General features: G+C 41.6%; 1 protein-coding gene across 2 annotated transcripts in view; it reads left to right on the forward strand.

Moving 5' to 3' along the window:
• FMN2 (formin 2) overlaps nt 1-16,532 on the forward strand; it is a 423,082-nt gene that overhangs the window by 51,911 nt on the left and 354,639 nt on the right. For both annotated transcript variants that reach the window (XM_075203416.1, XM_075203417.1), the window contains exon 3: nt 8,347-8,464. In XM_075203416.1, coding sequence (XP_075059517.1) covers nt 8,347-8,464 — 118 coding nt within the window. The remainder of the gene's footprint in view (nt 1-8,346; nt 8,465-16,532) is intronic.

Here is a 16,532-nt window from a genome sequence, read left to right on the forward strand (position 1 = left end):
CCTCCTCTCCTCTGCTGAGAATCTCCGCCACTCATCTGCTCACCCTCTCCTCTGAATCTGCCCCGCTCATCTGCTCCCCCTCTCCTCTCAATCTCCGCCGCTTATCTGCTCCCTCTCTCCTCTCAATCTCCCCCGCTCTCTGCTCCCCCTCCCCTCTTCTCTCAATCTCCCCTTCTCATCTGCTCCCCCTCTCCTATGCTGCCATTCTCCCCCGCTCTTCTGCTCCCCATCTCCTCTCAATCTCCCCCGGTCATCTACTCCCCCTCTCCTCCACTCCTCTGCTTATCCTCTCTTCTGCTGCCACTCTCCGCTACTCATCTGTTCCACCTCTCCTATGTTGTCAATCTCCTCCGCTCACTGCTCCCCCTCTCCTCCGCTCACTGCTCCCCCTATCCTCTGCTATCAATCTCCGCCGCTCATCTGCTCCCCCTCTCCTCTGCTGTCATTCTCTGCCGCTCACTGCTCCCTCTCTCCTCTGCTGCCAATCTCCGCCGCTTATCTGCTCCCCCTCTCCTCTCAATCTCCGCTGCTCATCTTCTCCCCCTCTTCTCTGCTGTCATAAGCTAGCGTGCTGAACACACAGTGCATAGGACAATATGCATATATAACTTAGATGTATAGGACAGACTTATGTACAGTTTCTCTGCTGTGGATCGTAGTGACTTTGTGTCACGAAATCTGGAGAATTTAGTGAGTCCTGTATACCTGCAGATGACAGATGCTCGAACTGGGGTGAGGAGTCTAACAGTAGGTGTTTTTCACCATGACCCTAGGAGAGGGCATGGGCTTAGACCCACCTATTACTGCAGGTCGCGATTCCCAGAACGAGTGTTGCAGGAATATAGGTGGAGCCAGATATGGAAGGATTATGACAATAACAGGTAAAGTTCAGTGAAGACAATAACGATGTGGAAGTTAGTTGATACATTGAAAAGAGCAATCCAATGGAAACGGTATTTATGAATAAACAGTAGATCCGTTGAGACGGTAACTCAGAGCAACAACAGCAGAACCACTGATACAGCGACAGTTCAATAGAGTCAAATGTGATGAAGAACAAGCTGATCCTTTTAGATGGTAACCCAAAGCAACCGCAGATGAGTTACTGGTACAGCAGCAGTTCAATAGACACAAATATGTTGGAGAACTAGTTGATCCCTTTAGTTGGTAACTCAGGACTACGGTAGAAGAATAGATGGTATGGCAACAATTCAGTCGAAACAGAAATAATAACAGAGTTAGCTGATCCGTTCAAATGAAACTCAAACAACCACAGTTGGATTGCAGCAATAGTTCAGTAGAAACAGCAATAATGAAGAGTTAGCTCATCCTTTTAGCTGGTAGTTCAATGCAACAGGTGAAGGAGGTTCCTAGTGAAGTTAGGAGTTGCAATAGGAGAATTCCAATGACTGAAGCTGTAGATGAGACACTGAATGCAGCAGTGGAGACCTGATAAGGTGAGCGTTCCAATAAAGGCACCACAGATTAAACACAGCAGATCTTGAAGCAATGTTGCACAGCAACCACGGGTAAGTCACACGAGGAGAGCCCAATCCTGACAAGAGTAAGTAACTTGAAGAACAGGATCCAGAGAGCTGGAACTGGGAGGTTTAAATAGCACTCCAAAAGCACCAGGGCCAATAGGAGTGCGTGGGAGGTTATAGAGAGAACAATGATTGACACATGCACAGAATGGAGCCAGATGAAGACTGAGACTAAAACACTGGATCCAAGATATTGTGGTCACGGTTTATGAGACAGAGGTAACAACGCCGGTACTCGTCAATGGGGCCAGTGTGTGACACATTGAACCCATGTCTGGATAACCCCGCTCCTATTCCCCACAGTGATCACTGCTATGATCAGTACATGAACGTCAGAGCAGTTTTGAATTTCCTGACCCCAGCTCAGTGCAGTGAATAAATTTACTGAAGTCACTGAGGGGCGGAAAATTGAATATGGTTTCTGTTACAGCGCGTCTGGCACCGCTAGGACTATTAAACTTCCTAATGAGAGCGGTGCCAGACTAATAAATACTACATAGTGCCCCCCCTCAGTCCCAAAGTACCGACCAGCCCACTTGTACCTGGCAAATATGCCTAATTTCTCCTCCTCACAGAAGGAAATTTCTTAGCGAGAGGCTCAGCCATATTTGTACTCGCAAGTGAAGCCAGTCTAAGTACACCCAGCACACACCTCTAGTTGACATGCGCAACATAATGAAATTCTGTGAAATCCTCTATCTTTAAAATGGGGAATATTTTACAAAATTTTAAAAAAAACTGTAAATTTCTCAATCTTGTGACCTCTCAAAGGCACTCCTCAGTCCTAATAGTTTTTTTTAACAAAACATACCCCAAGTCTTAATACGCCCTGTACACTGAGTTACGCTCTCCCAAAAAAAACAGAAAAACTGTGACTTTTGCAAAACAGGAAGTGGGAAAAAACGACGAGTTCAGCTTAATAGCTTTAATACCTCTTAAAATGTAGCCCCTCAAACACCATGCCCCCCCTCTCACAGCTGTAACATGGCAGAATGCCGATCATTAGATGCAATCTTAATATAAAGGCCCTTATAATACCCTTTACTACACGTTTAATGCTGAGATTTAACTCATTTACTGCTCCCCCAGCCACACTCTGCCACCACTGTTTGATGTCTATCTCACCTAGCCCCTACTGTTTTGTAAGTAATTTTCCTCTAAACCTAGCACCCTCCATTTCCAGTGCCTGTCTTTTTCTCACACATACCCCACTGTCCACCTGCTTTGTGATTGCATACATACGTGCCACCACCAAGTGTACCAGCTGTTTTTTCACGTCACCACCTGTGTACCAGTCTCTCTCACATGACACCCCATTCTTACCAGCTTTATTTTCACATGTAAGCTCCCTGCGCACCAGCTTTATATTCACTTGTCACCCTCTTCGCTTAAGCGTTTCTTTCAAAGATGACACCCTTCATACCGTTTCTTTCACCCCATGGGCATCAGCTTTTGTCACAATTCTGTATACCCACAATTTTATCAAATGTGCCACACTGAGTGGTGCAGTATGCATGTCTTGACAGACAGTGGTGGAGTGCAGTATGCATGTGTGTATGTTCTGGTGGGCGGAAGTATGTATGTATGTATATTCTAGCAGCCAGTGGTTGGCTGAAGTACGTATGTATGTTGTGGCAGGCAGTGGTGGGGTGCAGTGCATTTGCTTGTTCTGGCAGGCAGCGGTGGGGTGCAGTACGTATGTAGGTTCTGGAAGGCAGTGGTGAGGTGCAGTATGTATATATGTTCTGGCATGCAGCAGTGGGGTGCAGCATGTATGTATGTTCTGGCAGTCAGTGGTGGGGTACAGTATGTATTAATAGCCCCAAACCACCTCAGCATTAAATGTCCCGTCACCTCACCTTAAATAGGCTCCATAATTAAATTGTCCCACCATCACCCCACAATTAAAATTAATAGCACCCACCATTAAATAATTATCTCCTACACACAGTCCACCATTAACTTAATAGCCTACCTCCCACCCTAATAAATGAAAAACATTTACATTTAATAAATATACCTATTTCTGACAACCATCATCTCCAATAAATAATTCCTATTCACATTTAATTAATAGATCTCATTCTACTCAAATAGCCCCACATTCAAATAAAGTCCCAAACCACTCCAGCTTTAAATTAAAGGTCCTGCATCTTACCTTAAATTAGCCCCACCAATTAATTAAATTGGCCCACCACCCACAAATAAAATAGCACCCATTAAATAATTAGCCTCCACCTACACTCCTCCATTAAATAGACTAACCCCCAATCACAATATAATAAGACTCCCATTACTTCTGTCACACATTATATTAACATACCCCCTTCCCTCACACATAATTTAAACATACACTCCCCTCTTTCCCTTTCCCTCACACATTATAATAAGATACACCAACCTTCCTTCACACATTATCACATTATAATAAGATTCACCCCTTCTCTGACAAATTATAATGAGATTCATGCCTTTCCTCACATTATAAGATACATCCCCCTTCCCTCACACATTATAATAAGATACATCCCGTTTCCTCACACATTATCACATTATAATGAGCTTCACCCTTTCTTTGACAAATTATAATGAGATTCATGCCTTTCCTCACATTATAAGATAAATCCCCCTTCCCTCACACATTATAATGAGATACACCCCTTCCATCACACATTATAATGAGATATACCCCTTCCATCGCACATTATAATGAGATACACCCCTTCCCTCACACATTATAATGAGATACACCCCTTCCATCACACATTATAATGAGCTTCACCCCTTTCCTCACACAATATAATGAGATACACCACTCCCCCCTCATTTCCTCACACAACAGAGTTATTAATCATTTTACATCGACAATTAGGAGGTTTTCTTTTGCTGGGACCAAAGGAATACATTACACAGAATATTTAGATTGATAGCTCTGACCTCATGGAGTAACATTTTTCACAAAACTGAAAGCCGTTTGCAGATTAAATACAATTTGTCACATCAATGGAAACAGGGGCTAAATCACAAGCAAAAACAGTTAACATTGCTGCAACAGGTGAAAAGTACATACTAACTGGTAACGAATGTGCATGTCAGGCTTTCCATAGATCTTATAACATCAATAGATGTTGTGGGCAGCACGGTGGCTCAGTGGTTAGCACTTCTGCCTTACAGCGCTGGGGTCATGAGTTCAATTCCCGACCATGGCCTTATCTGTGTGAAGTTTGCATGTTCTCCCCGTGTTTGCGTGGGTTTCCTCTGGGTGCTCCGGTTTCCTCGCACATTCCAAAAACATACTAGTTGGTAAATTGGCTGCTATCAAAATTGACCCTAGTCTCTCTCTGTCTGTGATTGTATGTTAGGGAATTTAGACTGTAAGCTCCAATGGGGCAGGGACTGATTTGAATGAGTTTTCTGTACAGTGCTGCAGAATCAGTGACGCTATATAAATAAATGGTGATGATGATGATAATGTTGTGTTCATTGTTGGGATTTCTTGCAAGGCAATATTTTTTTAATGGCTAATTCTGTCTATTGAACTTTGAGTCATTGTGTATAGTCACAACTATCAGTCACTCCAAATGTTTTATCACTTGGAAACATTAACTAAAGGATGGTTGACATTGCCTCTTCTATTTCATTTTGCTTTCTTATTGCGTAAAAAGTTGTTTTAAGAGGTATATTTATTATTCACTGCATTTTAACCACAGTTAAGATAAGGATTGAAATATTGTGATTATTTATTAAACTTCTTCACCAGGAACAGCAGTCACGAAAATCTGCTGTTCCTACGAAGACCTGACCCTCTCTCCTCTATGGTCACTATTGCAAAGTGGTCACCTTTGTGATAGTCACCGGAGGGGAGAAAAGGTAATTTGCAATGAGGGATCCAAAGATCCCTCTACTGCAATGATCTCCCTATAGGCTTCAATGGCTAATGACAACTATGCTTATCAGTAATGCATAACATGAAAAAGTTGAATTTATTTAAAAAAAAATAATGACAAAACAAACAAACATAAAAATAAAAAAACACGAAAATCACTAATTAATTATATTTATTTATGTTTTTTGTAATATGTACTAATGTGTTTTGACATGGTATAGATGATTCTACAGTAAAAAATAGTAAAATAAAAAAATATGCTAAAAGAAAGTACTGTATGTGGATATTATAATATAGAAAGTTTGTGTAATGCAATTTAATGTATGCAAATGTATGCCAATCCTGTTTTATTTTTTTTTATACATGACCGTCCCCTTCACTCCCCTAAAAATTTGCAAGCACCAATTATTAACGCACGGGGGCAGCATTACCTGTTTTTCAATTGAATTGCATGAGTTTAATGCTGCGTTAACTGAAAACAAATATATAAATACATGTGTGTGTGTGTGTATGTATGTATGTGTGTGTATATATATATATATATATATATATATATATATATATATATATATTGAACATATGAGGATTATTTCAGGAATCTAAATACTGGGTTAGATGGCCCATTAGAGTATATTCAGAAATTGGTGCGGCATTTAAACTTTTTTTTTTTCCTTCCCTTTGTTACATTGATACAGCTCTTTTGGGTCTATCTGCTGCCTTTGATACTGTAGGACAACCTGTGATTCTCCAGGTGTTGTGAAACTACAATTCCCAGCAGGTTTCCCCTGTCAATAACTGGCAGGGTATTCTGGGACTTGTAGTTTCACAACTCCTGGTAAGCCAGGGGTTGTCCAGACCAGCTGTAGACCATTCCCTACTCATAAAAACTTTTTGGCTTAAAGAACAATGTCCTACCCTATCCTACCCTATCCTACTCATATCTCTCTGACCATTCTTTTAGTATGTCTTTCGCAAGTACTACCTCTTCACTTCTCCCCTCTGAAACATAGCATGTTTGGTTTTCAGTATCAACTTATGCTGATAACACCAAAATCTACACTTCCTCCCATGAAATTTAAAATTTGCTTTCGAATGAGCTGCTTTTGTTTCTTCCTTCCACTCATTGCTCCACATTTCAATTTTGTGGGAGCAACAGTATCATCAACCCAAACCACAAGCCTTCTGTTTTTAGGTATTATTTTATCCTGACCTGTCCTTCACTCTCCACCCCTTTTTCAAAATGATATTGCCTCAACCTGAGCAATATTTACTAAGCCTACTATTACCTTACTAATAACACAGCTAAAAATGAATTCATGCCCTCATCATTTCCCATCTCAACCATTGTGATCCATTTTCAATATAACTGCCAGACTGATTATCCTTACTTGCTATTTTACTAATCCTGTTAATCTCTACCAGCCACTATACTGTCTGCCTGTTTCTTCCAGGATACAATTTAAAACTGTAGTTCTCAACTACAAAGCCTCCACAATGCTGCAACCTCTTACATTTCTCTACCATCGTAACCATGTTCTCCATCTGCCAGTGAGCTAAACGTAACATCTTCCCACTCATGTCTGCAAGACTTTTTCCATATTCTTCTTATATTGAATGGACTTCTGTTTCCAATCAGGCTAACCTCTAACCTTCAATGTTTTAATTGTACATCCCCTCATGGAAGCTAATTGCATTTCTAAATACCCTGGTATTTTATACCTAAAATAATAACTCCATCTCGTATCACATACACCTGCTGTCTGTAACATATTTATACTCAATTTACACCAAGCACATTACATTTTTATGTCCATGTTATTTCTACTGCCAATATCTGTTCTTAATGACGGTCATAAAACGTGTGTTTAACATAACCTTCATCTTTGAGATCACACTGTGTTGATCACTTGTTCAAATCAAGCGCTTCTACTTTGTCTCCTTTTCCTCAGTTACTGTAAATAGTAAATGCCAGAGAACTTTCACCTTCTGTTTCATTGATTGTTTCTTGTATTGTTAATTATTGTGGGCTTCATTTAATCTAGGCTGAAAAGATGTGGCCCAAACATTTGCGTAAATATAAACATTATGGGCCTGAGTCATTATAGAAAGTAAGGCAAAAAAAGGAGTAAATGTTCTCTGGGAAAAACCATATTACAATGGATGCAAATTAGTTTTTTTGTTTTGCACATAGGTTAAATACTGCATGTTTGTTTATCTAGCACACAATACTTGATAGCTTTATTTTTACACTGAAATTTAAAGTTGATCTAGGACATGCCCTACCCCAACTATAAATCTGTCCCACATTTTAAATCAGCCCTCCCCCCAATACAACATGGTTTTACCCAGGTATAGAGTTACTCCTCTTTTATGCTTTGTTCTCCTTAATGACACAGTCCCTATATTTCTTAAGGAACATGCAACTTGTAATCTAGCATATGGATACAATCTATTGCAAACGTGTCATCATCATTGACAAGGAAAAGTCCTCCATGCCTATGGAACATGCATCCTAATGGACATATCTTAAGGATACATGTACATGAAAATTGGATGCATCACTAAGGAGTATGGTTGACTTGTGTCTCCACTTCCTTAATGCACTCAAATCACACATGAGTGCCTCTGACACAGATCTTCAAGGGGCCCTCAAGTCTGATATGTTCAACTATAAATATGGCTGCATTTTAGTATGCATGCGCAGTACAGAAATGCATATCTTTATGTGCTGCAATTAGACTTGCATCCAATTCTAAATGAGTCTCTGCATGTTCAATTTTTTTCTTCTGATTGTACACCATTGTTGAATATGTTAGTGCTATACAAATAAAGGATAATTATAATAATAAGTGGTTCAATTATTGTTTTACTTTTACTATACATTTACATTTGTATTTTCAATTTTACTCTCAACAGCAAGATCAATTTTCCACATGTGCTGCAATTAATCAACCTACTCATTCATTGAGCTCCTTAGAAGAATGCTTTCCTCAAAGAATTCAAGCATCATGTACCTTGTTAGATGGGGAACCTGGTAAGATTTGTGTTACATTTTTATTATTAAAAATATATACATTATAGTCTAATATAATACCACAAATATACCATATGTCATTAAATATAGCCCATCTACAATATAACTCTGATGGATGGCTTCACAACAGTAGTTATATTTTGCAGTTTAGTTCACATCTTAAGGAAAAGGAGAATTTAATCCATTTTCATGATACAACAGTGATGATACTGGGGTAATGTTTAGCTCACTCTCCCTTACAGTATCAAGCTTCTTTAAATATGGAGTTCTTGGTACCAATATAATAATTCCCCCTTCCATGAGCTAAATAAACCCCTGTCTTTCTCCCTGCCAATACTTCTTCCCGTGACTATCTCTCCTTTCCTTACCCTCAATCCCTTACCCTTCTCTCAACCACTCACACACCGTTAAATCAAACGCACAACATATGTTCAGGTAACTTTCTCCCAGGATGGTGTACATCTTTCATGTGCTCAAGCTCCAAATTAAACATCTGTCAACAATAATGTTGTAAAAGCTCTGGTAGTAATTTTTACTTGTGTTTGTAGTTTTGATAAAGCTAGTCGTTGCTTTTTGCATTCAAACTGTCCATTGTTTCATCAAATAGAGATGTAAAATTAATGCTATTGTTTTGCCCATTGCTGTTAAGTAAATTACCCATTCAAAGCTCTGATAAGCATTGACATGCGGATAAGCCATAGCATACAATAGCATTAAGTTATACTTGCCAACTCTCCCGGAATGTCTGGGAGACTCCCGCATTTTGCGAGAGTCTCACGGACTCCCAGGAGAGTGTGGCAATCTCCCGGATCTGACCACTTCACTAGGAAGTGCCCACTTCCTAGTGAAGTGGGCAGAATTAGGTCCCAAACGCTGCGATTCCCGGTGAATCGCGGTGTTTGGCCCCGCCCCCGCTGTCAAATGACGCGTTTGCATCATTACGTCACGGGGGCCGGGTCCAACATGACGAGCATTTTGGAGCCCCGCCCCCCCCATCACGCCCACCTCTCCCGCAGGCTCCCAGAAACAAACATTTTAAAGTGGGTAAATATGCATTAAGTACCACTGTTGACACCACTAACTCTATATAGTTGGAAGAGTTGTTTACTTTAGCCCTTGAATACAACCCAGAACTGCTATGTCTATACAGTTGTATCCACGCACAGGTGATGTCATAACTAAAGGCATGTCTGCTTGGATGAAATGCAGACTTTGGTGAAAAACACAAAAAGGAAGTCACAAAGCTAAAGCTAATCTATTTGTCAAAAGTTGCAAGTATACTTGTAGAATTGAAGTAGTTTGAATGGGGACAGAATCTTTAAAAACATATTGTGTTATGCCTTAAGTTTGAGAAATTTTGAGAGATTCATTTTTTAATATTTGAATTTGTAAATTAAACATATGCAAACATAACTGGCCAAAGCCTTCCTTATTTTTGCCTATGCTTCATATGTTATCAAACTTCAGCAAGTGAGTTGGTCAAACAGCTTTAACATACAATATTCTAATAATACAAACCTACAGCAATAAGAAATAATGTTATGAATGGGTATTTTAAAGTGGGAGCACTGTATAAACACTGTAGTTGAATGCAAAGAAATGAGATAAAGTTTTTTTGTAATCTCCTGCAATGTCTACTTATTTATGTGCTTCTTTGCTGTCATCCTTCATCCAAATATAATCCATTCAGACAGGGGAAAATACACCATTCACAAAACCAGAAGAACAGTGTCCAGCTAGCACTGTCTAAAACATATTTCAGTCTCCACAATATTAAGATGTTTTAGGATGAAAGGTTTCACCACATTTGACCCAGTGTACAGACTTTATTTGAAATGCTTATAAGTAGAGATGAGCGCACTCGGATTTCTGAAATCCGAGCCCACCCGAACGTTGCCGATCCGAGTCGGATCCGAGACAGATCCGGGTATTGGCGCCAAATTCAAATCTGAAACTGAGGCTCTGACTCATAATCCCGTTGTCGGATCTCGCGATACTCGGATCCTATAAATTCCCCGCTAGTCGCCGCCATCTTCACTCGGGCATTGATCAGGGTAGAGGGAGGGTGTGTTAGGTGGTCCTCTGTCCTGGTAGATCTCGTGCTGTGCTGTTTAGTTCTGTGCTGTGCTGTTTAGTTCTGTGCTGTGCTGTGTTCTGCAGTATCAGTCCAGTGGTGCTGTGTGCTGTGCTCTGTCCTTCTGAGGTCAGTGGTGCTGCTGGGTCCTGTGCTGTGTCCTGTTCAGTCCAGTGGTGCCTTGTCCTGTGCTCTGTGCTTCTAAGGGCATAGTTATTTCCCCAATATTCCCCTGTGTTTAAAAAAATAAAAAAAAAGTTATTTAAAAAAATACCAAAAACTAATTTAATTTTTTTTAATTACCACAAAATTTGCACAACCAATCCTGCAGTATAAGCCCATTGGTACTGCAATATTACCAAGTTCACACATTCAGCAGTAAAAGTCCAGTGGTACTGCAATATTACAAAGTTCACACATTCTGCAGTATCAGTCCAGTGGTGCTGTGTCCTGTGCTCTGTCCTGCTGAGTTCCGTAGTGCTGCTGGGTCCTGTGCCGTGTCCTGTTCAGTCCAGTGGTGCTGTGTCCTGTGCTCTGTGCTTCTAAGGGCATAGTTATTTCCCCATTATTCCCAAGTTTTTAAAAAATAAAAAAAAAGTAAAAAAAAATAAAAAATAAAAAAAAATATATATAATTATAACCAAATTTGCAAAACCAATCCAGCAGTATAAGTCCATTGGTACTGCAATATTACCAAGTTCACACATTCTGCAGTATCAGTCCAGTGGTGCTGTGTCCTGTGCTCTGTCCTGCTGAGTTCCGTAGTGCTGCTGGGTCCTGTGCCGTGTCCTGTTCAGTCCAGTGGTACTGTGTCCTGTGCTCTGTGCTTCTAAGGGCATAGTTATTTCCCCATTATTCCCAAGTTTTTAAAAAATAAAAAAAAAGTAAAAAAAAATAAAAAATAAAAAATTAAAAAAAAAAAATATAATTATAACCAAATTTGCAAAAGCAATCCAGCAGTATAAGTCCATTGGTACTGCAATATTACCAAGTTCACACATTCTGCAGTATCTTGTGCTACATATAATGGAGACCAAAAATTTGGAGGATAAAGTAGGGAAAGATCAAGACCCACTTCCTCCTAATGCTGAAGCTGCTGCCACTAGTCATGACATAGACGATGAAATGCCATCAACGTCGTCTTCCAAGCCCGATGCCCAATCTCGTAGTACCGGGCATGTAAAATCCAAAAAGCCCAAGTTAAGAAAAAGTAGCAAAAAGAGAAACTTAAAATCATCTGAGGAGAAACGTAAAGTTGCCAATATGCCATTTACGACACGGAGTGGCAAGGAACGGCTTAGGCCCTGGCCCGTGTTCATGACTAGTGGTTCAGCTTCACCCACGGATCTTAGCCCTCCTCCTCCTCCCCCCCCCTACAAAAAATTGAAGAGAGTTATGCTGTCAGCAACAAAACAGCAAACAACTCTGCCTTCTAAAGAGAATTTATCACAAATCCACAAGGCGAGTCCAAGGATGTTGGTGGTTGTCAAGCCTGACCTTCCCATCACTGTACGGGAAGAGGTGGCTTGGGAGGAGGCTATTGATGATGTAGCTGGCGCTGTGGAGGAACTTGATGATGAGGATGGTGATGTGGTTATTGTAAATGAGGCACCAGGGGGGGAAACAGCTGATGTCCATGGGATGAAAAAGCCCATCGTCATGCCTGGTCAGAAGACCAAAAAATGCACCTCTTCGGTCTGGAGTTATTTTTATCCAAATCCAGACAACCAATGTATGGCCATATGTAGCTTATGTAAAGCTCAAATAAGCAGGGGTAAGGATCTTGCCCACCTAGGAACATCCTCCCTTATACGTCACCTGAATAACCTTCATAGTTCAGTGGTTAGTTCAGGAACTGGGGCTAGGACCCTCATCGGTACAGGGACACCTAAATCCCGTGGTCCAGTTGGATACACACCAGCAACACCCTCCTCGTCAACTTCCTCCACAATCTCCATCAGATTCAGTCCTGCAGCCCAAGTCAGCAGCCAGACTGAGTCCTCCTCAATACGGGATTCATCCGAGGAATCCTGCAGCGGTACGCCTACTACTGCCACTGCTGCTGTTGCTGCTGTTAGTCGGTCATCTTCCCAGAGGGGAAGTCGTAAGACCGCTAAGTCTTTCACAAAACAATTGACCGTCCAACAGTCGTTTGCCATGACCACAAAATACGATAGTAGTCACCCTATTGCAAAGCGTATAACTGCGGCTGTAACTGCAATGTTGGTGTTAGACGTGCGCCCGGTGTCCGCCATCAGTGGAGTGGGATTTAGAGGGTTGATGGAGGTATTGTGTCCCCGGTACCAAATCCCGTCGAGATTCCACTTCACTAGGCAGGCGATACCAAAAATGTACAGAGAAGTACGATCAAGTGTCCTCAGTGCTCTAAAAAATGCGGTTGTACCCACTGTCCACTTAACCACGGACATGTGGACAAGTGGTTCTGGGCAAACGAAGGACTATATGACTGTGACAGCCCACTGGGTAGATGCATCCCCTTCCGCAGCAACAGCAACAGCTGCATCAGTAGCAGCAACTACAAAATGGCTGCTCGTGCAAAGGCAGGCAACATTGTGTATTACAGGCTTTAATAAGAGGCACAACGCTGACAACATATTAGAGAAAATGAGGGAAATTATCTCCCAGTGGCTTACCCCACTTAGACTCTCATGGGGATTTGTGGTGTCAGACAATGCCAGTAACATTGTGCGGGCATTAAATATGGGCAATTTCCAGCACGTCCCATGTTTTGCCCACACCATTAATTTGGTGGTGCAGCATTACCTCAAGAGTGACAGGGGTGTGCAGGAGATGCTTGCGGTGGCGCGCAAAATTGCTGGACACTTTCGGCATTCAGCCAGTGCCTACCGCAGACTAGAGGCACATCAAAAAAGCTTGAACCTGCCCTGCCATCACCTCAAACAAGAGGTTGTGACGCGCTGGAACTCCACCCTCTATATGCTGCAGAGGATGGAGGAGCAGCAAAAGGCCATTCAGGCCTACACAGCCACCTACGACATAGGCAAAGGAGTGGGGATGCGCCTCAGTCAAGCGCAGTGGAGACTGATTTCCGTGTTGTGCAAGGTTCTGCAGCCATTTGAACTTGCCACACGAGAAGTCAGTTCCGACACTGCCAGCTTGAGTCAGGTCATTCCCCTGATCAGGCTGTTGCAGAAGCAGCTGGAGAAAGTGAGGGAGGAGCTGGTAAGCCATTGCGATTACACCAAGCATGTAGCTCTTGTGGATGTAGCCCTTCGTACGCTTTGCCAGGATCCGAGGGTGGTCACTCTTTTAAAGTCAGAGGAATACATTCTGGCCACCGTGCTCGATCCTCGGTTTAAAGTGTATGTTGTGTTTCTGTTTCCGGCGGACACAAGTCTACAGCGGTGCAAAGACCTGCTGGTCAGGAGATTGTCCTCTGAAGAGGACCGTGACATGCCAACAGCTCCACCCTCATTTTCTTCCACATCTATGGCTGCGAGGAAAAAGCTCAGTTTTGCCAAAAGAGGCACTGGCGGGGATGCTGATAACATCTGGTCCGGACTGAAGGACCTGCCAACCATTGCAGACATGTCTACTCTCGCTGCATTGGATGCTGTCACAATAGAAAAAATTGTGGATGATTACTTTGCTGACACCATCCAAGTAGACATGTCAGACAGTCCATATTGTTACTGGCAGGAAAAAAAGGCAGTTTGGAAGCCCCTGTACAAACTGGCTCTATTTTACCTGAGTTGTCCCCCCTCCAGTGTGTACTCGGAAAGAGTTTTTAGTGCAGCGGGGAACCTGGTCAGTGAGCGGCGAAGGAGGTTGCTTCCTCACAACGTTGAAAAAATGATGTTTATAAAAATGAATAATCAATTCCTCAATGAAGTACAGCACTGCCCTCCAGATACTACAGAGGGACCTGTGGTTGTGGAGTCCAGCGGGGACGAATTGATAATGTGTGATGAGGAGGAAGTACACACTGTAGGGGGAGAGGAATCAGAGGTTGAGGATGAGGATGACATCTTGCCTCAGTAGAGCCCGTTTAGTCTGTACAGGGAGAGATGAATAGCTTTTTTGGTGTGGGGGCCCAAACAAACCAATCATTTCAGCCAAAGTTGCTTGGTAGGCCCTGTCGCTGAAATGATTGGTTTGTTAAAGTGTGCATGTCCTATTTCAACAACATAAGGGTGGGTGTGAGGGCCCAAGGACAATTCCATCTTGGAACTTTTTTTTTTGCATTATATGACCAATCAACAGTCGTTTGCCATGTTCAAAAAGTAAAACCAAATTTAAACAAATTCAAGAAATTAAACCAAAAGTAAAATGCCGTGTCATAATTTAAAACAAGAGGTATTGACGTGCTCTAAAACTACTGTATTGTTGTTTATATTTTATAAACACTACACTTGAAAGCTTGAGTCTTTCAATAAAAAAGTAACTGTCCATTGCACGAATATTTGCAACAGGGACAATTTTAGGGTTAAGAAAGTCAACTAATAACACTTTGACGCTGTCTGTCTTTATAAACACTACACTTGGAAGTTGGAGGAGGTATTGTGGCCCCGGCACCAAATTTACTACCGGGGCCACTCCACTGTGCAGTCCATATTTAGGTGTATCAGATATTAAACAACGGTGACAGTTGATGCCCAATTTTTTAATTATATTGTGGCCTCGGTACCAAATTGTGTACCGGGGCCACCACACTACGCAGTCCATACCCTTTTTTGGTGGAATTCTGACCCGTGGAGGGTTTTTTAATTATATTGTGGCCTCGGTACCAAATTGTGTACCGGGGCCACCACACTACGCAGTCAAGATAGATAGATGCGTATCATAGATAAAGTACATTCAGTGGTGTGGGGCAAATTGAAAAATATTCAAAATGCACTGACATTATCAAAAACAAGAGGTTGTCACACGCTAAAACTCCAACATGTATATGATGGAGGAGCAGCCGTATGTGCAGTGTAATGCAGACCTGTTGAAGGTTTTTTATATATTTTATTGTGGTGCCCAGTGCCCACTCCTCTACGCAGTCCAGATACATTTATTGGTGCGAATCATACAAGTTCAGGGTTTTTAATATATATTGTGGTGACCCACTCCTCTACGCAGTCCAGGTACATTTATTGGTGCGAATCATAAAAGTTCAGGGTTTTTAATATATATTGTGGTGACCCACTCCTCTACGCAGTCCAGGTACATTTATTGGTGCGAATCATACAAGTTCAGGGTTTTTAATATATATTGTGGTGACCCACTCCTCTACGCAGTCCAGGTACATTTATTGGTGCGAATCATAAAAGTTCAGGGTTTTTAATATATATTGTGGTGACCCACTCCTCTACGCAGTCCAGGTACATTTATTGGTGCGAATCATACAAGTTGATGGTTTTCTTATTATATATATTGTGGTGACCCACTCCTCTACGCAGTCCAGATACATTTATTGGTGCGAATCATAAAAGTTCAGGGTTTTTAATATATATTGTGGTGACCCACTCCTCTACGCAGTCCAGGTACATTTATTGGTGCGAATCATACAAGTTGATGGTTTTCTTATTATATATATTGTGGTGACCCACTCCTCTACGCAGTCCAGATACATTTATTGGTGCGAATCATAAAAGTTCAGGGTTTTTAATATATATTGTGGTGACCCACTCCTCTACGCAGTCCAGGTACATTTATTGGTGCGAATCATACAAGTTCAGGGTTTTTAATATATATTGTGGTGACCCACTCCTCTACGCAGTCCAGGTACATTTATTGGTGCGAATCATAAAAGTTCAGGGTTTTTAATATATATTGTGGTGACCCACTCCTCTACGCAGTCCAGGTACATTTATTGGTGCGAATCATACAAGTTGATGGTTTTCTTATTATATATATTGTGGTGACCCACTCCTCTATGCAGTCCAGATACATTTATTGGTGCGAATCATAAAAGTTCAGGGTTTTTAATATATATTGTGGTGACCCACTCCTCTACGCAGTCCAGGT

This window comes from Mixophyes fleayi, chromosome 3 (assembly GCF_038048845.1).
Source record: "Mixophyes fleayi isolate aMixFle1 chromosome 3, aMixFle1.hap1, whole genome shotgun sequence".
NCBI lineage: Eukaryota > Metazoa > Chordata > Amphibia > Anura > Limnodynastidae > Mixophyes > Mixophyes fleayi.